The sequence below is a fragment of the Xenopus tropicalis genome, chromosome 8 (assembly GCF_000004195.4).
Source record: "Xenopus tropicalis strain Nigerian chromosome 8, UCB_Xtro_10.0, whole genome shotgun sequence".
Classification (NCBI taxonomy): Eukaryota; Metazoa; Chordata; class Amphibia; order Anura; family Pipidae; genus Xenopus; species Xenopus tropicalis.
This window is the reverse complement of record NC_030684.2, coordinates 46,758,329-46,780,018: the sequence shown is the minus strand read 5'-3', so window position 1 is coordinate 46,780,018 and position 21,690 is coordinate 46,758,329. Positions and strand designations below refer to the sequence as shown.

The window sequence follows — 21,690 nt, the reverse complement described above, 5'->3', positions numbered from 1 at the left end:
AACTGTGCATGGATTTCATCGCAAATTGGACGCACTTGTGCAGAAGTCTGTCTGGTGTCAATTCTGATGTTTTGTGTGTGAGTGACATCTGCATCGGATTCTTTAGTGTGGTGTGTCTACTGACAATGGACATGATGGGAAACCTGGAGTTACTGCCTGGCAGAAGCTTCAGGGGTTTTCTGCTTCAATAGGCACAGCAGTGCTTGATTCGGAACGTAAGGCAGGAAGGACTGGGCGGCACCAAGTACAGCTATATAGAAGTGCAAGGAGCACATTTTAACACAAGTACCTTTAATGAAAGTGGTGTTATGCGCAACTTACCGCGGGGAAATTGCAGGGAACGCATCGCACTTGTGGGAGTAAATGAGCCCTCTTGTCAGGAGGATAGGTCAGCTAACCTTTATCTCAGATCCTTATAATTTGAACTTAAGATGTAGTTTATGAATATGGCAAAGTATGCACTGTGGTTAAAGACTGTTCTCTCAGAAGAAAATAATAAAAAGGCATTAAAATAAAGGAAGTTAACAAACACCACCAAAACCTTTTTTTAGTGCAATAAAAGGCACCAGAAACACCTGAATAAAGGGAAAAAATCCCATCAGGCAAAGCTGATGCACTGCACGCTATTTAATTACCTTTGTGGATAGGAAGCCCTTGAGGCCAGGGGTTGTATAACCTTGAAAAAGAAGGAACCATGCAGCAATACATGCTTCTATGAGTTGGAATAAAATATTACAAATACATAAATTATTCAAAAGTACTTAAAAAGAGATGGCTAAAGAGTACATAGAGCAATGCATTCACATTCATGCCCCTCAGCACAATTTCGGCATGTAGTAAACGCATAACATGTACGGAGATTTTGTCTGAACACGATGCATGGTCACTTCAAATAAGGGAATATTTGTATTTCTTCCTCATCTAGGCTACCCTAAGGCTTGAACACTTATTATTTTCCAAGAATCTATAAAATATATATGTATATTTCCATTATTTCAGGTTTAGAAGCCTTTAAGAATGGTATGTCCTGGATAACTACTGACTTCATAGAGTCCTGTTTTTTTTATAAAACATAGGTAGGATAGTTGTAAAAAAGCCAGTGGGCAAAGAAAGAATGTCCGTGTGGAGAGAGCCAGGAACTGGGGAATGACAGGGCCATGACAGGGCTAGAAAAGGCGGAACCAGATGAGATTAAGTTAGAAATTATGGGGGTTGTAGTTTGTTGGGTTGCCTGTTAGGAAGGGATGAGACAAGAGGGGTTATAGGAGGAAGAATTAAAGGGGGGTGTTTATTTTAACTGGAACAGCCCCCGCCTGCCCTCCCCAGAGTAAGGGGGTAGTGAAGTAGGCAGGGCTGGATTTGATAAGTCTGCGCCCCAAGGCCGATAAGTCTGGGAGTAGGGGGTTGGTATTAATGTAGCGTATAAAGGGGCTCCACTGGGGAGGGAGCTGGTAATAGGGGTATAAAGTATAAGGCGTAATAGGGGTTAGTGTTTAAAGACATATGAGTTAGGGAGGAAAGCCACACCTAGGAGTGACAACAGCTGGGCCCCTCACTCTTGGTTATAAGCGTTTGCAGTCTTGTCTAGTCTAGTGGCTATCAAAGGTTACAAGAAAGTTAATTGTAAAATATTATACAAATGTAATTATTTACAGTGGGCTTACACCTGAATTATGTTTACATATGTTGCTTGTTACTTTTGTAAATTTATTAACAATAACAAAATAACAATTTTTGGATAAATTTACAAGTGTTTACTTTACAAGTGTTTACAAGTGTGCACCAAATATAAACATTTTATGTGTGATTCTGCCGTTATTTGTATTACTATATTGTTTATTCAGGATCTAGGGCAGTGTTCACAAGTGTATCAGGTGGCTTACACTTAAGTACTTGTTATATCTGAGGGTTGGAGCAGTGGAAGGGGGGTTTAGCCTATTTGCTTTCCTAGATACTCCAGAGCTAGAAGGCCAGCTAGAAGGTTGGGGTTATTGGTGGCCTAGATAGTCCAGTAACTGTGGCTGAATAACTGTTACACCAATGTTTTCCTATATTGTGCTAATGGTGGCCCTAAACAAAGGTTTGGCCTTCAGCAGAGCTTAAACCAAAAACTCAATCACTGGTCTAAGTGATCTGGGGTATGGGGGATACAGAGGAAATATATCTCTTTAGTGCCTTATAATTATTAAAAGGATAGACGTGAGAAGGAAAGCACAGATAAGACCAATACAAAGCAAGACTAAGGCTGTGGGTTTCTGCATGGCACTAGCTGGGTAGTACAACAACTGTTCCTTTCAAACAGGATTAGTTAGTGGCTGTCATCTAACCCTTCAAGCAAAAGAACGGAACTTAAAATTACCCCCGCCATCTTTAATTAGACTTAATGTCATGGTACTTTAAACTGCAGTTCTTATGGGACTTCATGGGAACATTGCTGCCACCATTTTAAAACAAACGAAAAAAAAAAATAATAGACATTTAGATCCCAATCCAACCAGCCCATGATTAGTTAAGACCAGTTATGCCACTGATCCTGGAAGTACAGAGCTACATGGATTTATAAACTCCTGTTGCCCACAGTTAAGCAAGTGAGGCCCAATCTATATTCAGGTTGCCTGACCAGAATTTCCGGTATAAGTGAACCACTTTCATGCAGTTCATTTACATTTTAATCTTGCTGAGGGCCAGTTTGAACTAAAAAGAACATACTTTCCTAGACTTTTAGAGTAAAAAGCAGAAATATTATAGTAAAAGCACTTACAGTAAAAAATAACGAATCCCATTCTCCTTTTAGATAATAAGATCTAATAAGCAGGGCCCTCTTTACCTCCTGTAATGTGATCTGGATGCCTAATGCATACACCCAATAATACAGCCCTTCAGAATATACCATTGCTTTATAAATACCTGTACCTGCTAATAACAATAATATTTCTTGTTTAGGGACTTATCAGTAGAAATTGAGGTCAAGAAGCTACAGCAACGGTACATAAAATTAAACGTAACAGCAGTTACATGACTGCATGTACAAAAAGCTTCTAATTCCACCTAAAAATTCTTAAAGAGATCATAGAAAGTAAAAGATCCAGGCCCTAGTTCTGCTTCTATTCGACTAGCTGCGCCAATTCTTCTGTGCAATAATAAGTTCCAATGCATAATTTACAATTCAAACAAAAGTACAGAGAGAAAGTCAACTAAATTAACAAAGGAAAATGGGAAACCGGTATAGTAAACAATGCCTTGTTTATCCAAGGAAAACGGGACTCGACTGCAATATTATTTTATTATTACAGGTTTGTTCAAGCTCTGTATCATGAACTCCAAATAACAGACTTTGTCCCAGAGAGTAAAATCAGAAGACATTTCAGTTCCAACAGGCCTACTGTCTATTTTAGGAATGGTTTAGATAAAGAAGAACAGATTCAGCCAATAATCTAAGAATTATTTTTTCAACTCACTGAGCGGTTTTGGTTCCATTGACATTGGCCCTTATTGGATCACCTAGGAAGGGATTTGCATAGATTAAACTTGATGTATTTAGATCCTTTGTCCAGCTTCATACAATGTACAGGCAATTATGGATTATAAGGACTCAAAAGGACAATTAACATGCAATTTAATTACACTGTCAAATACTAAATATTCTCAAAGTTACTACACTTTAGGGGAATAAAAGAAAATGGCCAAAATGAAGCGGGGGTGGAAGGATACAGGGTTTTAATTGAGTTCTCTTATTTTAGTTTTTGAGCCCCAAAGATGGTGGAATTCTACACTGCATCAATGTTCTTATTTCTTCCTAAATGATTTATTAGAACCACTGCAGGTAAATTCCATCTTCCTATAATCTCTTTGAAGGACACTGGGTCATTTCTGAGTCTTCTTGAAAGAACATTGCTGACAATGTGATATTGACCTTGATTATATTTGTATAGGCTGTATATAGACATCACATTCCCTCATGGGCTTTATTTTGCAGTAATTCTGTGGAAGCACACAGCCATGCTGGGTAACATTAGGCTACACACATATATATAAATACATATACATACAATGCACATAACAGTGATGACATAAAAGCTTATCTTCACCTTTTTACAAAGAACCAACTGATGATCAAAAAGAAAGAAGACTCTTTGCTGGTTGCGTCCATAGGGTTGGTATATCCATTGCATCTCACCAGTGTAGATAAGTTCTGAGCTTCGGTCCAAGATATCATCTCCCTGTTAACAGAAAGGAGAGAACAAGTTGGAGTTTTCCTATCACAAATTATCTTTTTCGTATGGTGTCTGGTTGCCAGTTGCTATTTTTCTACTGAAACAGGAAAGAACAGCCCCAAGTGGAAAAATGTACATTTTTATGGAGTCTAGTTCCCAGCTAAACCTGGCCCCCACTGTGGCGCACTTATTACAAAAATACAAAGACAAAATCTTCATTTGTGTGCAGAAGTCAGTCATCAGAATCATGTTACCCCTCTGTCCCACCCAATACACACCATTTTTTAAGGAACTTTCAGAGGGAATTTGGCCAAATAAGAACTGAAAGTGCTGAATCACCAATCAAATCCACCAGTGTCATTTCGGTCTGTAGTACCTTTAATACGTCAACACACTTTTCTTTGCCTTATATCTATATTAATATCTACAAAAGGCCTTTTATGAACAATCCAGCATAATGGATCTATATTTTCCCTGCCTCAATAACTTAGGCTTCCCAGCAGCACATGATGGGGCTATTGTGCATGCTGGCATTTGTAGCTTCAAAGACTGTGAGTCACCCCTATTTTGGTCCTTGCTGGATTTCTACCCAAGAGGTGGAATGAATGAACGCCTTGCAAGTGATAGTTTGGTAAATACAAAGAACTAAACCATTAGAAGCCTTGCATTACTAATAACATTGTTCAGCCACATAGCATGAAAGGGAGTTATTTACTTGTGGAGTGGGTACAGTAATTCCAGATTTAGTGAGTGGCATTGCGAGCTTCTAATTAGAGACTCCCAGACTGATTAGCAGTGCGAGCGAGGAGGGGAGATCAGACAAGAGAAAAAAAAGCATCTTTTTTTTTTTTTTGCAGTTTCCCCCTTTTTGATGCCTTCTGTTATTTGAAAAGCCTCTTGTAGTCTCTGACTTTATTCTTCTCAAGAGAGTTGCTGATCAAGCTGGCCCTGTCTCCAGAACAGCATCTTAACGGCACGATGCACGGTTTTCAGGCCAGTGTTTGATGTGTGAAGGCATGAAAAAACGGCTTTTAAATGTTGAGTTTCAATGTTTTCCTGGAGAATCTGAACACACATGAAAGCATCCAAGCTGAAAGCTATATAGGCTGTTCTGCTATTATGCACAAAACCTGTTTAACCCCTTTCCTACAGAATCCCTGGCTTTAATCAAGCACAGTGCAAACCCTCTCTGTTCATTGATCTGTGCTGACAACTGGAAGACTGAAGGAAAACACTTAACAGTGACTGTCTGCTTTCTCCAACCGCATGGGGGATCTACAAACAGATGGATGGGGAGTGGTGTCTCTTGCTACCCCTCAGCTTTCTCTGAAGATGTGTTCCTAGGTCTAATTGGTACAAGATGGCTCAGGATAACCTGATAACTATGGCTTCATTCATACTTTAAGCATGACAAGAAAAAAAAAAAACACAGAAAATTAGGCAACATATGTCCAGTCCAGCTCACAGCAATCAGGCTTGTTCCATTTAGTAGTAAGTTATACATGTACCACTTTGCATGATTTTCACTAGTTGCATGCTGGTTGGATGGTCCTGATCTGTGTACTTCACTAGTTGCATGCTGGTTGGATGGTCCTGATCTGTGTACCATGGATATCCATTGTTTCATCAACAGGACATGTTTGAAAATTGCACTTGCGATTAAGAAAGGAAGAGGAAGCACAGCAGCTCTGGATGTCAGCCCAAGTGTAAATATTAAAAGTTAGCTATACTGTGTATGGCCCATCTTATATTATCTGTTGGGTTTGGTCCATGGGCCTACTGGTTAAATTCCGCACATAATTTGTCCATGTATGGACAAATTAAAAAGTCTGTTATCGATATGATAAATTACTAGACCTGGACTACATTTGGCCAGATTCCTACATAACCAGGAATTTGTGGCATGGCCATAAAAGCCTGGGCCAAGGTTGGCACAAATTAAGGGGTGGCATGCCACCCACCCGCTCCTGAAGCTTTCTTACAGAAACTAGTAACCTACTCCTGTAGCACTTGCCGTAGTAGATTAGTATTCAATTTGCTTTGCATTCTATTCATTGGCTGCCACTCATTGCTCACTATGAGCTTCTTCTCATAGAAAAATCCTTGAGCATCCCTAGTGTCCCCAACAGGTAGAAGAGCGGCTGGAGAGGGGGTCCCCCTGCAAACTTCCTCCATAGTTACGTCAGTGTACGTAGGATTATTTGTAGCTCACCGAACCAAACAACTGTGACTCCTCAGTCGAAACACAAATGCAGTCAGGAATACATCATGTTGCCCAGGGTTATAATGACTGTATTCTGCACACTACAGAAGATACTACTATAGACAATATGCATTCTGGATGGTTTTAATTTTTTTTTTTTAATTTTATTTACTTTTTGTTTCATTTATTAATTCACTAGTTTCTTTTACTTAGCAGCATTTTGGTTTGGCACTTGAGGTGATTAATCTGGTTGCTCGGGTCAGTTACAATAGCACCCAGGGAATGGTTTGAAAAACAGACTAGGCACAGGAACATTTTGCTGCCCTAGACACTGGACCTTCAACTACCCCCCTAGCCCCCTTTGCCAGTCAGTGTATGTGCAGTAAAGTCATTCATCTTGCAATGGAGCCCTGCCTATGGCGGGGGGGGGGGGGGTGTAAGGTTGTCTTGTGTCCACTGATACTGCTTTCAATTATAGTATTAGCATTAGAATAACATATTTTTTTATTAGGGATGTACATCCCCTTTAGCAATGGTCAAATCTAAGCTGCTTTCTTCTGCAAATGACCAGCTGAAGTCTCTCCACTGCTGCTCTATGCAAGATTATTTAAAGGGCAAATGGACCTGAACATGACTGGCAAAATATTTTATTAAAGGAACAGTAACACCAAAAAATGAAAGTGTATAAAAGTAACTAAAATATAATGTGCTGCTGCCCTGCACTGGTAAAAGTTGTGTGTTTACTTCAGAAAGTCTACTATAATTTATATAAATAAGCTGCTGTGTAGCCATGGAGGCAGCCATTCAAAGGAGAAAAGGCACAGGCACATAGCAGATAACAGATAAAACACTATTGTATTCTACAGAACTTATCTGTTATCTGCTATTTAACCTGTGCCTTTTTTCCAGCTTGAATGGCTGCCCCCGTGGCTACACAGCAGCTCATTATACAAATTATAGTAGTGTTACTGTAGCAAACACACCAGTTTAACCAGTGCAGGGCAACAGTGCATTCTATTTTTATTACTTTAAAGCTCTTTTATTTTTTGGTGTTACTGTTCCTTTAAGTGTTTGCATCCCTTTATGTTGGAGCGAAAGTAAAGTTCATTTTTTTGAAGCAACTCAACAAGCAGACAGTTTGCATAAAGGACTTACAGGCAAGTCAGAAATACAATATTACTGATATTAATATGCTACAATGCTGATACAAAATATTCAGTTTCTATTCTCGGGTCAGGAAGGATTGCTTCCATTTTGATATAAACTGGAGACTGGAAACTGCTTTTGTTTGTCCTTCCTTTGGATCATCTTGAATACAAAATGAAATCATAGAAGGTGGAGACTGAACTATATAAACCAATGATTCATATCATTTACCAAGGAATTTATTTGGGAGCCCTTATACAAAAATAGATGACTAGATCAGTTTTCTGATTTTCTGAATAATAAAATCCACCCAAAAAGATACATGGGGCTTAAATCTGCTTCAGCGTAGTAGCCCTGAGCAACCAGTCTGCAATTGGATCTGCCTCCTGTAGTTGGAATAATGAAATCAAATCACTGATTGGCTGCGAAGTTTTATTGCACCAGTGCAAGTAAATGAGCCTTAAGCATTTGTATGTATGTTTATATCAATGTATATTTTTATTTTTACAGTGCTACTAAAGTATGCAGCACTGTACAGCAGAACAATAAATAAATGGAACAAACAGGGGTCAATACAATAATATATATATAGGGAAGAGTGGAGCACACCCTATAAAAGTTCAAATGCCCTGGGTGCTGGCTAAAATGAAGTAATATATGAACAGAGAGACGCACACACAAGGACTTAACGATAAAGTGAAAAAAATCCAAAACACCCTTGTGTGTGCGGCTCTCTGTTCATATATATATATATATATATAAGCAAAAAAAGGGAAAGTTGTGCTCAACCACTAAATTTTAAACCATTAGGCGGGGGTGCAATGAGGTTGTATATTGAAGCAGTAGAATTCTTAATGAATCGCATAAGTCAGTGTAGGAACTGGTCAAAAGGGATGACTTTGACGCAGTTGGCCAACTTGAAGTATATTGCAATATATGGACAAACAATCCCTGTTTTGCTTAAAGGGAAGGGCATTTCTTAGTAGCTTAAATGCACCGAATGTCTTAATGTTCTATATATTGATAATGGGTGAGTGCAGAGGATCTCTTGTTGTTGTTTCTATATATATATATATACTGTATATATAAAGTAAAGTTACATTAAAGCTAAAGGGGGTTATGTAATAAAAGGCACTAAGTTTGCCCAGGAGCAGTAACCCATAGCAACTAATCAGCAGGTAGAATTTACTGGTTACCTGTTAAAAGCAAACATCTTATCGGTTGCTATGGGTTACTGCTACTGGGCAAACAGTGCCTTTTAATACATACGGGGGTTCATTCTAAGTGTTAAAGAAGACAAATGGAAGGAGGCCCCTGCCCCATAGGGCTTACAATCTAAACATTAAAACATAAACAATCTTTTAGTCCCTCAATACATCTTGATTCTGTTTTTCCTGTTTTTATGATTCCCTTTAGCCACTAAGCCATTACTTCTCTATGACAATTCCCTAAAGCACTGGCCTTTAGAAAATCCTAGGGAGCTTAAGGATAGTTAGGAGAGTAAAATAAAAACAGCTGAGCCCACATGTAACCTATTTTCCAGTGAATGTGTTATCCACTAAAATATATCTATATATAGTGAATAATGTACCCCCTCTTGTAAAATATAGGGATATTATAAGTCACAGAAATGGCATCACTAAGCACTTATTATAACCAATGACATCACTAAGCTCCATTTATAAGGATATAGTTACAAGATATTCATGGCTCTTGTGTAGTAAAGATGAGCCCCTGTAACTGCTTCATTGCTGACATCACAGGAAGATTCACAATTATTGATGTAATTAATGGGGAAGAAATATAAAAATAAAGGAAGGCTAATGTTTTTTCCCAAATAAAGTGGCGACCCTAGCAGCATTTTACTGGGGCAGAAAGGGCCTGGCATGTTATGCATGTTGTGTACAGGGGCAATTCTGCACCCCTGGCCACCCTGAGGCAGACTTTTCCCTTGTGCAACATACTACCTTATAGTAAAGCAAAGGCAAGGGTTGGGGTTTAATATCACTTTCTATGGCACAGATCCCACACTCGTGCTTAGGAGGTTAAGGATACTGGGGATTGCAGTGCAGTTGTAGTTTGAGATATTGGCTGAAAGATATACTGGGTAATGGCGGGACTACCTGCTATAAGACAGGGAACACAAGCAAGGTGACCCCAGGATAGAAGATGTCAAGCCTTTAATTGAGGGATAAAGATATTGATCAGGTGCTTGCAGGAGAGGTGCAGGTGTCAGCGGTGTGCTAGGGTCACCTCTGCTTCCAATCCCAATAAAGACTAATCATCTGAAACTGATACATCTCCATCCATCAAGTTTAAAGCTGAATCTTGGAGGGATCTATTATAGACCTTTCACAGCCAACATAACTCACTATAAAAATGACTAAAGCCAGACTGGAAGCAAAACATGGTTTCTTAATGTGTATAATGGAAATATATTTTCAGTATTAGTGTGTGACAGCAAAGCAGGCTTGGCTTATATAATGTGGTGTACAAGGATACCCATAGTAGTGGTAGGGTTGTTGCGTTCTCTGACAGCTTTTGGACAGCCACAATATTAACTGTTTAGATCTTATAGCCATAGCCTCTTGTCTAAATAAGGGTCTATGGCATGGACATTACCTTTGGAGGAAAAAGCAAATGCAGAGGGGAGATATCATATAGTGATGCATCTGTAAGAGGGGTGCTGGGAGTTTAACAAGAGCCCTGAGCAAATGTTTTACTGCTACTGTTGCAACCTCCTTTTTCTCCCTTTGCCTATAGCTGTTGATCTGTGGGGTAAATGCTTTGTTACACCCAGGGCAATTGTTCCTTTCTGCAACCTCTACAGACAGCTCCAGGGTTATATAAGGAACTCGGTAATATTACATAGTTGGCAACCACTGGGCTCAAATCAAATAAGTGTAACAAGGACAAGTGCAATTCTCTGTCAGTGTAGCTGAGAGAGCAGCATAGATTACAACTACTTATAGCTGAAACAAGCACACTGTATATCCAGGGCAGGACTAAGAGGCCTCCGGGGCCTGGAGCTGAAAATTATAATGGCCCCTTCTCACCAGTAAGTTTTAATATATAAATGGCACTGCAATGCAGGGGTAAAGTAATGCAGAACAATTTGCAGAGAAGCATAATCTACTAACATTTACACACACAGATGTGTTTCTGGGCCAAATGTACTTGAGGTGGCCAACCTTATCCTGTCCCCCATCTTGCTTCCTGTGCTTGACCTGGGTGCATTGCTAGTGAAGAGAGTGCTCCTACTATTACTACACACTTTAGAAGAGTTATACTTCCATAATGTGCAGCAGGCCCAGACTGGGATTCAAAATAAGCCCTGGCATTTCAAGTACACAGAGGCCCAAACAGCCCCCCACAGCCCCAATAGTGAGTGTCTATGGCACCTTACAGCAGCCTCTCTGGCATTTGCTAGAATCCACCGATTGCCAGTTGGTGCCTGACATACATTTACACAATGAGAAATCAATGACATAATTATAGTGTTGGACTGGTTCTTTCATTCCTGCAAGTGGGATTAATTAAACGATCAGCCTTTTTGAGTTCATGTCCAACATTTTACCTTACCTCCCATTATATGTCTCTCAGCAGTTGTGATAGTGACTAGATACATAGACACAAGAGTAATTTATCTACAAAGAGAGCAGCTCTAATGCCAGCAGCCTTCAAGAGCCTTCTTACCTCCCAGTCCAGGACTGATGCCTGCCACTGAGCGATCTTGTCAATATTTTCTAGCCTCCTCTTTCGCTCGTTGATCTGTTGTGTGACGTTTCTCATGACAGCAAGAGCGGCTGCCACGTACCTGTAATCGCTGCAGAAACAAGAGACATTCAATTGAGACGTGAATGGGAATAGCCAAGCACCTGAGCGGCTCACTTACTGCTAAATGTCACAGAAGAATTACATCCATGTAGAGAAGCAAACAAGAGCTATGATCAATTTCCCCACTGACTGTAGCTTCTCCAACATTCTAGCTTCTTTTAACTCTTTCCTTGTCCCATCTCTGGTGCTTCCGTATTATAGGCGGCATATATCTTATAGTGGTGTTGCTCTACCCAAATGTTGTTGACAGCAACTTCCAGCATTCTTCATTATATTATCATGGATGGGTTAAGGCAAGCCAGTAGCTGCAATCCAGCAACCTCAGAGTTGGACTCTTTTACCAACAGTAAGTCCCCCAGGGACAGTGGTCCAGTTGATGCTAGTGTACCCTCCAGTGAAAATCCTGCCTGCTCTGCTAGCTCTCTATTTCTCTTTTCATTTTTTTTCTAGCTCTATACACCTAAAGAGCACTATATTTGCCCTTCTGATGCTTTATTCCAACATAATATTGCCAAGCAAAAATTTTAAAATAATTGTGCAATGATAATGGCAAACTGTCATTGTGCTGCAGGCAGTATGGGGTGCTATCTCTGCAAATATGCAAAACAATAAAAGCATGGGAAAGGGGGACACAATGCAAGGTACGTGGCTGTTTATATACAAGGCAGCCTGCAGCATGCATTTTGGCAGATAATGAAATAACTGTAAATCTTCAGATATCATATGTGCTTTTATGAAGGTACAAAATTCCTATAACTGACATAAAGAAACACAGCAGTTACAGCACAGCACAAAAGTATGACCTGCCCTGCCACAGAAGTGCATTGTTTATTAATATTATATATACCATTTTCCATTGCAGACATCACAGTGTTTTATTGATATCTCATCATTAACTTATTGATCTTTGTGGTATAAGGACAGCAAAATCGGCCAACTGTTGCTTGATAAGACATGAGCACAATCTTGACCCACTGCTACAGGCCAATATTTTATTTACCAGTCACTCATCATCTTATATTGTCCTGTCTGGAGCTACTTATGAAGTCCCACCCCACAGCTTCCAACATCTGGGAATAAATGATCTGGCAGAAGAAAACTGCTGCACTGGTATGTAAGACTTTCATTCGGTAGAATATGCTAAGTATGCCACACTTGGACCTTTTACACAGAGTAGCAGCTACTTGTCACAGCTACTACATGCCAGAAAAAATACCCTGCCATAGATAATATTGAGAATTGCCTCTGCTAAAACACAAATAGAAATATTATCTGTAAATGATCAGCATTGTCTATTTCTGTAGCTGTGACAAGAAGCTGATACTAGTAGGTCTGTGTGTCTTCACCCTAAGGGTAACTTAGTAGCAGCTACTTGTCATGGCTACTAAACACCAGAAAATACCCTCCCATAGACTATACTGAGAATTGCCTCTGCTAAAACACATGTAGAGACAATTCCTATTCCATGGGAGAAATATGAATATACCATGTTTTTAATGGGTTTTTATGTTCTTTACTAGACAGTACTAAAGCGTACAGGGAGAGGAGATGGAATTCCATTGCAGGAAAGGCAAAGCAGAATGTTTTTTTAGAAGTTACTATGCTTTCAAACCAGTGACATAGCCAATCATGGTAGTTCATTGGGATTGATATGATTAAAAAAATGCAACAGAACAATTCTAGAAAACGACGGTTCCTAGCTAAAAACAATAATATTCATAGAGGATTGTACTTAATATTGACAGGGGTCTCTGTCAGTATTGCAAGTTATAGGCCCAAAAGGCAGGTATGTCACACAAAGTATTGGTTCATTATGATTCATGTCACAGGCAATTGCCACAAACCCGCTTGAAATGTCAGTAGTGACATCCTGGGGGCTAAGAGAACAATGATAATATCACACGGTACACAGAACTGGGGAAGCTGTTTCAGAGAATGTTGATTTTACAGTGTAATGACACCACACCAAGTAGGAATAGAAAGGGAACATTCACTCCACTCCTATAATTAAAACAAGCCTTTAGTAAAGGGAATGTATATTCTAATATATTCTATGTTATATGGCACTCCCCAAAGATTAAACCTTTCCTTCTCCTTTACCTTTAAATTAACTTTTAGTATGATGTAGAGAGTGCCATTCTGAGACAATTTGCAATTGGTCTTTATTTTTTTTATTTTAAATGATTTAGCTTTTTGTTTAGCAGTAAGTAATTTTAAGTAATAACAAGGAACAATAACAATAAAATTGCAGCCTCAGGGAGCAATATTTTGTTGGCTGCCAGGGAAGCACATTGCACTACCTGTATCTGTAGACATTGGCTGGGAGAGTCCTTGACTGTAGTCATTGGCTAATGAGAGCACGTGTATCTGAAGACATTGGCTGGGACAATGAGAATACCTCTGTGTGTAGACACTTCCTGGGAGTGCTGTGATTGCAGTCATTAGCAATGAGAATATTTGTGTTTGGAGACATTGGCTGCGAGAGTCTGTAGTCATTAGATAATGAGAATTCCTGAGTCTGTAGACATTGACCTATATGTGTAGACATTGCCTGGGAGGGCCAGTGATTGCACTGATTGGCTAATGAGAGTTTATGTGCCTGACAAAATTCACTCAAAGTGCCTATAAGTACACTCATTGGCTGATGAGAGTACCAAGGTGTTTTGACTGCAGTGATTTTCAATGTGAATACCTGAGTCTATAGATACTGGCAAGGAGAGCCTTGAACAATACCTGTGCCTACAGACCTTGGCACACAGTGCTTGTTACTGCAGTGATTGGCCAATGAGAGTATGTGAGTGCGTGTAGACAGTGGCTAGGCTACACACTAGAAATGGCCATTTTCTTTAAATGCTGGCAGAATGAGTAAAGCAACTGGGGTGCGGGGGTTAAAACAAAAACAATGAAAGGAAGCAAAAATGCTAAACCCAGTCCAGTTTGGCAGTGTTTACACATGGTATTGCCAACTGAAGGGCACACTCCATATATGTATATGGGGATGACATATTTGTTTCATATTCATGTTTCTTTCCACATGAATATACATTTTTTAATGCTTAGAAATCTACTTCTTAAAAAATTATGCTATTAATATGTATGAACCAAGACAGCAAGTAAGCAGTGAACAGTAATAATGGCTGCCAATCATTAGGCAATAAAGTAACGAAAAGTGTGGCGTATATGCCATGTTTTCATTTTCTATTTCTATTGCTATTGCTCATAATAAAGAGACAAAAGGCAGCTGCTTTGGGGGTTGCAAGGACGGGTAATCCATCTTCTCAAGCAAAGATACAGCAGCCAAGTTATTGATTCCTACCTTATGTATTCATTTCCTCACACTGGACTTCAAAGCTCATTTTAATTAGAGGGATACATCATGGCACCTGCCATTGGTGTATGATTAACTAGGGCCGCGACAGACTTCTAATGAATGGCTGAGAGAAAGTCAACATCACGGCCCAAAGAGAGCAGATGGGTGGTTCAGTTGGGTTAAAGTAGTGCTGATAAGGTAGCAGGACCCACATTTCTGCTAACAGTAAATACTTAGCAACAGAAATGTACAGGCATACAGTAAGTGGCCTTTCCATTAAAAAAAAATCAGCCGTGACTAGAACAACATGCAAGTGACCATACATAGTAGGTGCTGTTCTATGTCATGTCTGAAAAAAGCAATACTTTGCTATTTAACTAAATGGAACATATACTGTACATTCAGGATATATATTATACTTCATTGACTGTGAATGACAAGCTACATGGTTGGTTTGCTGCCTGCTGGTGTGTGGCATTAGCCTAGTACATAAAAAGCTGCACCGGTACCTGTGATCCTGTGCTGTGTACTTTAATAGTTCGGCCAACTGAAGTGGGTATTTGCAGATCTTCTGTACAGGGGTTAGGAGAAAGCCATCAATAGCAATGTCGATCATCTGCTGGAGCAGTCTGCATGCCTCGAAAAAATGCTGGTATCGTCCATCCTTCATCAGTTTGGAGAGCTCCATACAGGCATCCAAATGATTGTTACAGTACTCAGAGTAAATCCAAAACCCATCTTGCTGTAGAGGGCAGTGGGGAATTGATCAAAAATAAAGGAAGGAGCATGAACGGAGAAAGAAGATAGAAAAAAGAGAGTATATATGAATACAATGGACCAGTACAAACAAGTTAATAATCACTCACACATGCAGACATAAGGTTATACAATACAGGAACTCACATAACAACTTTTCATAACTGATACTTTTTGTATTCTTTTTACTAATTTTGCCTTTCATATACTTGTCTTTAGATTGAGAGTTCTTGGGAAAAGGGCATTTTAACCCCTGTCAAGTGCCATTCTGTAACCCATGTTTGTTAATTTGCTCTGTGGTATACCATTATTGTAAAAGCCCATATAAATAAATGATAAAAATGTAACTAGAGGAGAATCACTGCTGGAAAGCTTTATCAGTTCTTTAGAACAATCAAACCAGCTCTTTATAACATTCCCAAAACAGAACAAGTGTCACATAGAAATGGGAATGATTCACCAACATTAACATAACCGTATTGCTTCCCAAAACTAATAAAAAGCTCTTTTTCATGCATCCTGATATTTATTGGCATTGCTTGATTATATGCCCTGATGTCTGCTGACATTAGGGGAACTATCATGAAATTAAGATTCATGTCTGTTGTTAATTAGGCTTTTTTTTATAGTTTCTGTAAATATAATCTTGTAAACATTCTGAACCTATTTAAAGATATTAAAGGAGCGCTAACTCCCTTACCCTACTGTTAACTCCTTACACTTCTGCATAGGGCCCCTGTCACATCACTGGTACTTTAAAGAGTGGTTCCCCTTTAAGTTAACTTTTAGTATGTTATAGAATGGCCAGTTCTAAGCAACTTTTCAATTGGTCTTCATTAATTTCTTATAGTCTTTAAATGATGTGCCTTCTTCTTCTGACTCTTTCCAGCTTGCACCTGGGGGTCACTGACCCTGGAAGCCAAAAACTATTGCTCTGTGAGGCTACAATTGTTATTGTTACTTTTTATTACCTATCTTTCTATTCAATCCGTCTTCTATAAATATATCAGTCTTATATCAGACTAGAGGGTTGCTGAGCAAAAAATAAAACAATTTAAAAATACAACTAATAAAAAAATGAAGGCCAATTGCAAATTGTTACCGAATATTACTCTCTACATGATACTAAAAGTTAACTCAATGATGAGCACCCCTTTTAGTCCAACCATGGGCTCAGGTTGGATAAGGCAAGGACCACATGCACAAATGGTTTATGTGAGTGGGGCAACAGGTTGTAGCTAAAGAGCTACATCAAATACATGGTTTGGATAGGCAAAGCCCCCCTTAGGTAGAATTGCCCTGTTTGACATCAGTTTTCAGATACAATTGTCCAAACAGTGAGTACAGGAGAACAACATTAAAGGGTCATTGGTTCACAGCAGAATAAAGGAGTTTTCCATAGATATTAGTGCAAACAATCCATTTCTCCAACATAAGCTAATACTCTATAATGAGAAACATTGATTAAATGCTAATGCTTTGACCCTTCCACTACCTGACTGCTTGTACCCCCTTCAATGCATGCAGCCTGTCCCAGGAAAATGAAAAATGAGTTATAATAATCCCCCATTAAGAAAACCTGCCTCCCCACAATCAGTTAAGCTTAGTTGCAACAGCGTCCCCTGTTGTCTGCTATAACTCCTTATTTGCCAGAATTGCCCGGGTTCACCTCGATACTTTAATGCAATGGTTTTCAAACTGTGGGGATGACCCTACATAGCACTTCCTGGGGCTGCACAGACTAAATGCCAGTTAAGATGGGAATAATACCCATTCTTGCTTCCTTTCCAAGATTCTTGTGGAATTAACGTGACCTACAGTATTTCAAAACATGAGCTTAAGTAAATATTGAAAATGGAAACAGTTCTATTGTCCCAGATCTTCAATTCACACTAAAGGAAAAAACAAAATACCAATATTACTTGGATAGATACCAATTCACATGAGGGTGAACACGTGTGTAATATCACAATGGTGGAATCTGTGTAGCCTGGCCCTCCAGACATTGACTTTTTTGGCTTGTGGTCCCGATCTCTGTGATTTATACAGTGTTACCCGATATGTGCACTTCCTCTTCCTTATAGACATGGCTTTTAAAGGAAGTGGCTATATATGCCATGAAATGCTCCCCTGCTGCCAAGATATGTACTTGTAAGGTTTGAAGATGGTTTGATAAAGTTTCATGAATTTTAACAAAGATTCGATTTTGCTCTAAGTCCACGTGGATTCTGCCTGCAAATCCAACCATTTGTAAATACAACAGCCAAGAAAAAGCATTAAAGCAATGTCAGAAATAGCAACTTGCTGCCTGCCAAGCTACCATTTACCATGATTAGGTCGATCACTGTATGTAAAGTGTTCTTCATTGGCAATCCCCATTCTTCTAGATTACAAAGTATTTTCGGCCAATTTATCTTCTACAGAAGAGGTGATCCCAACCCACAAAGTGCCACATCTGCCATTGCACTTATGGAACTTACTACTGTTGTGCTGTAGAGAGCTGCTGAGCATGGCTATGGACAACAGCTATTTGGGGCTGAAGTTTCAATTTTGATTTTGTTTCTTAGTCTTACGTCTTGCAAACAGACCAGAAAAAAGAATATGCCATTGATGTCTGAGCCTTGAAATATTAATGCCTGCTCAAGATTTGAAAAAAATCTACATCAGAAGGAAATGACCCACAGGGATTCCCCGTAATAGGGTTTCTAGGCAAGAATGGACATGCAGTAAAGTATCACCTTTTTTTCATCTAATTTTTGTTGTAATCTGTTAGAAGTGTTGTGTGTCCCTGACATGTACTGTATTAAGGTCAGAGGATGAACAAAAATGAGGGTGAGAAGAATTAGGCATTGAAAGCAGGAGCAGCACAGGCTGAACTTGTGAAACACTGGATTGAGCTCAAAAACGCACTTACATAATAACAGCCTCTTCACTCAAGATAAAAATCTAAAAAAGGGGAAATTATAATTTTCTTGACTTTCTCTGACATATTCACAGATGATGATGAAGTCAAGACCTGTGCGGCTTATGTAACAGCGCTATAATTTAGCCTGAGGCCCTCAGGCATTTAGTCAACTCAAGTGTAATCTTCATTCTGTACGCTGGTCTAGCGCATTTTACTGCTCATCTGCTGTCATATAGCAGTGTCAGAAAAGCAACAGCCAACCATTTCAGCAGTATCAAAACCTTAGGGATTTAACCCCAAGATTATCTGAAATTACAAATCCTTACTCTGACTCTGATGTATGTGCTAAGAATGTTTGATCTGTAGTCCACCAGCTGCTGAAATACAGTTAAATATGCCTTTTTAGGGGGGATCAGGGCAATAGGGGCACTTGAAGCAGTGGGGGAAAAAGATCATTCAGGGAACGGAATATGACTGTTGGATAGCTGATGTAGTAGAGTAAGATGGTGCCTATAGTAGGAGTTATATAATAGCGTTTGGAAAGGGACTGTGGCTATAGCAGGTATAGTAGGGAGAGATGGTGCCTATAGTAGCAGTGGGGGGATAATAGCCTCTGGGAAGGGACTGTGGCTGTGGGATAGCAGGTATAGTAGGGAGGGATGGTGCCTATAGTAGCAGTGGGGGGATAATAGCCTCTGGGAAGGGACTGTGGCTGTGGGATAGCAGGTATAGTAGGGAGAGATGGCGCCTATAGTAGCAGTGGGATAATAGCTTCTGGGAAAGGACTGTGGCTGTGGGATAGCAGGTATAGTAGGGAGAGATGGTGCCTATAGTAGCAGTGGGGGGATAATAGCCTCTGGGAAGGGACTGTGGCTGTGGGATAGCAGGTATAGTAGGGAGAGATGGCGCCTATAGTAGCAGTGGGATAATAGCCTCTGGGAAGGGACTGTGGCTGTGGGATAGCAGGTATAGTAGGGAGAGATGGTGCCTATAGTAGCAGTGGGGGGATAATAGCCTCTGGGAAGGGACTGTGGCTGTGGGATAGCAGGTATAGTAGGGAGAGATGGCGCCTATAGTAGCAGTGGGGGGATAATAGCCTCTGGGAAGGGACTGTGGCTGTGGGATAGCAGGTATAGTAGGGAGAGATGGCGCCTATAGTAGCAGTGGGATAATAGCTTCTGGGAAAGGACTGTGGCTGTGGGATAGCAGGTATAGTAGGGAGAGATGGTGCCTATAGTAGCAGTGGGGGATAATAGCCTCTGGGAAGGGACTGTGGCTGTGGGATAGCAGGTATAGTAGGGAGAGATGGTGCCTATAGTAGCAGTGTGGGGATAATAGCCTCTGGGAAGGGACTGTGGCTGTGGATAGCAGGTATAGTAGGGAGAGATGGTGCCTATAGTAGCAGTGGGGGATAATAGCCTCTGGGAAGGGACTGTGGCTGTGGATAGCAGGTATAGTAGGGAGAGATGGTGCCTATAGTAGCAGTGTGGGGATAATAGCCTCTGGGAAGGGACTGTGGCTGTGGGATAGCAGGTATAGTAGGGAGAGATGGTGCCTATAGTAGCAGTGGGGGATAATAGCCTCTGGGAAGGGACTGTGGCTGTGGATAGCAGGTATAGTAGGGAGAGATGGTGCCTATAGTAGCAGTGGGGATAATAGCCTCTGGGAAGGAACTGTGGCTGTGGGATAGCAGGTATAGTAGGGAGAGATGGTGCCTATAGTAGCAGTGGGATAATAGCCTCTGGGAAGGGACTGTGGCTGTGGATAGCAGGTATAGTAGGGAGAGATGGTGCCTATAGTAGCAGTGGGGGGATAATAGCCTCTGGGAAGGGACTGTGGCTGTGGGATAGCAGGTATAGTAGGGAGAGATGGTGCCTATAGTAGCAGTGGGGGGATAATAGCCTCTGGGAAAGGACTGTGGCTGTGGGATAGCAGGTATAGTAGGGAGAGATGGTGCCTATAGTAGCAGTGGGGGGATAATAGCCTCTGGGAAGGGACTGTGACTGTGGGATAGCAGGTATAGTAGGGAGAGATGGCGCCTATAGTAGCAGTGGGGGGATAATAGCCTCTGGGAAGGGACTGTGGCTGTGGGATAGCAGGTATAGTAGGGAGAGATGGCGCCTATAGTAGCAGTGGGATAATAGCTTCTGGGAAAGGACTGTGGCTGTGGGATAGCAGGTATATTAGGGAGAGATGGTGCCTATAGTAGCAGTGGGATAATAGCTTCTGGGAAAGGACTGTGGCTGTGGGATAGCAGGTATATTAGGGAGAGATGGTGCCTATAGTAGCAGTGGGGATAATAGCCTCTGGGAAGGAACTGTGGCTGTGGGATAGCAGGTATAGTAGGGAGAGATGGTGCCTATAGTAGCAGTGGGATAATAGCCTCTGGGAAGGGACTGTGGCTGTGGATAGCAGGTATAGTAGGGAGAGATGGTGCCTATAGTAGCAGTGGGGGGATAATAGCCTCTGGGAAGGGACTGTGGCTGTGGGATAGCAGGTATAGTAGGGAGAGATGGTGCCTATAGTAGCAGTGGGGGGATAATAGCCTCTGGGAAAGGACTGTGGCTGTGGGATAGCAGGTATAGTAGGGAGAGATGGTGCCTATAGTAGCAGTGGGGGGATAATAGCCTCTGGGAAGGGACTGTGACTGTGGGATAGCAGGTATAGTAGGGAGAGATGGCGCCTATAGTAGCAGTGGGGGGATAATAGCCTCTGGGAAGGGACTGTGGCTGTGGGATAGCAGGTATAGTAGGGAGAGATGGCGCCTATAGTAGCAGTGGGATAATAGCTTCTGGGAAAGGACTGTGGCTGTGGGATAGCAGGTATATTAGGGAGAGATGGTGCCTATAGTAGCAGTGGGATAATAGCTTCTGGGAAAGGACTGTGGCTGTGGGATAGCAGGTATATTAGGGAGAGATGGTGCCTATAGTAGCAGTGGGGATAATAGCCTCTGGGAAGGAACTGTGGCTGTGGGATAGCAGGTATAGTAGGGAGAGATGGTGCCTATAGTAGCAGTGGGATAATAGCCTCTGGGAAGGGACTGTGGCTGTGGATAGCAGGTATAGTAGGGAGAGATGGTGCCTATAGTAGCAGTGGGGGGGATAATAGCCTCTGGGAAGGGACTGTGGCTGTGGGATAGCAGGTATAGTAGGGAGAGATGGTGCCTATAGTAGCAGTGGGGGGATAATAGCCTCTGGGAAGGGACTGTGGCTGTGGGATAGCAGGTATAGTAGGGAGAGATGGTGCCTATAGTAGCAGTGGGGGGATAATAGCCTCTGGGAAGGGACTGTGACTGTGGGATAGCAGGTATAGTAGGGAG

At 41.0% G+C, this 21,690-nt stretch overlaps 1 protein-coding gene across 5 annotated transcripts in view; it reads right to left on the bottom strand.

Annotated features, from left to right (window-relative positions):
* Window positions 1–21,690, bottom strand: part of arhgef9 (Cdc42 guanine nucleotide exchange factor 9) — a 216,215-nt gene that overhangs the window by 17,374 nt on the left and 177,151 nt on the right. For 4 of the 5 annotated variants that reach the window (XM_012965915.2, XM_012965916.2, XM_012965917.3 and 1 more), the window contains 3 exons: window positions 15,220–15,452; window positions 11,260–11,389; window positions 4,089–4,220 (listed from right to left, as the gene is read on the bottom strand). In XM_012965915.2, the coding sequence (XP_012821369.2) occupies window positions 4,089–4,220; window positions 11,260–11,389; window positions 15,220–15,452 (495 nt within the window). Of the gene's footprint in view, window positions 1–3,951; window positions 4,221–11,259; window positions 11,390–15,219; window positions 15,453–21,690 lie in introns of those variants that run through there. The other variant, NM_001102956.2, reaches the window with a different exon arrangement.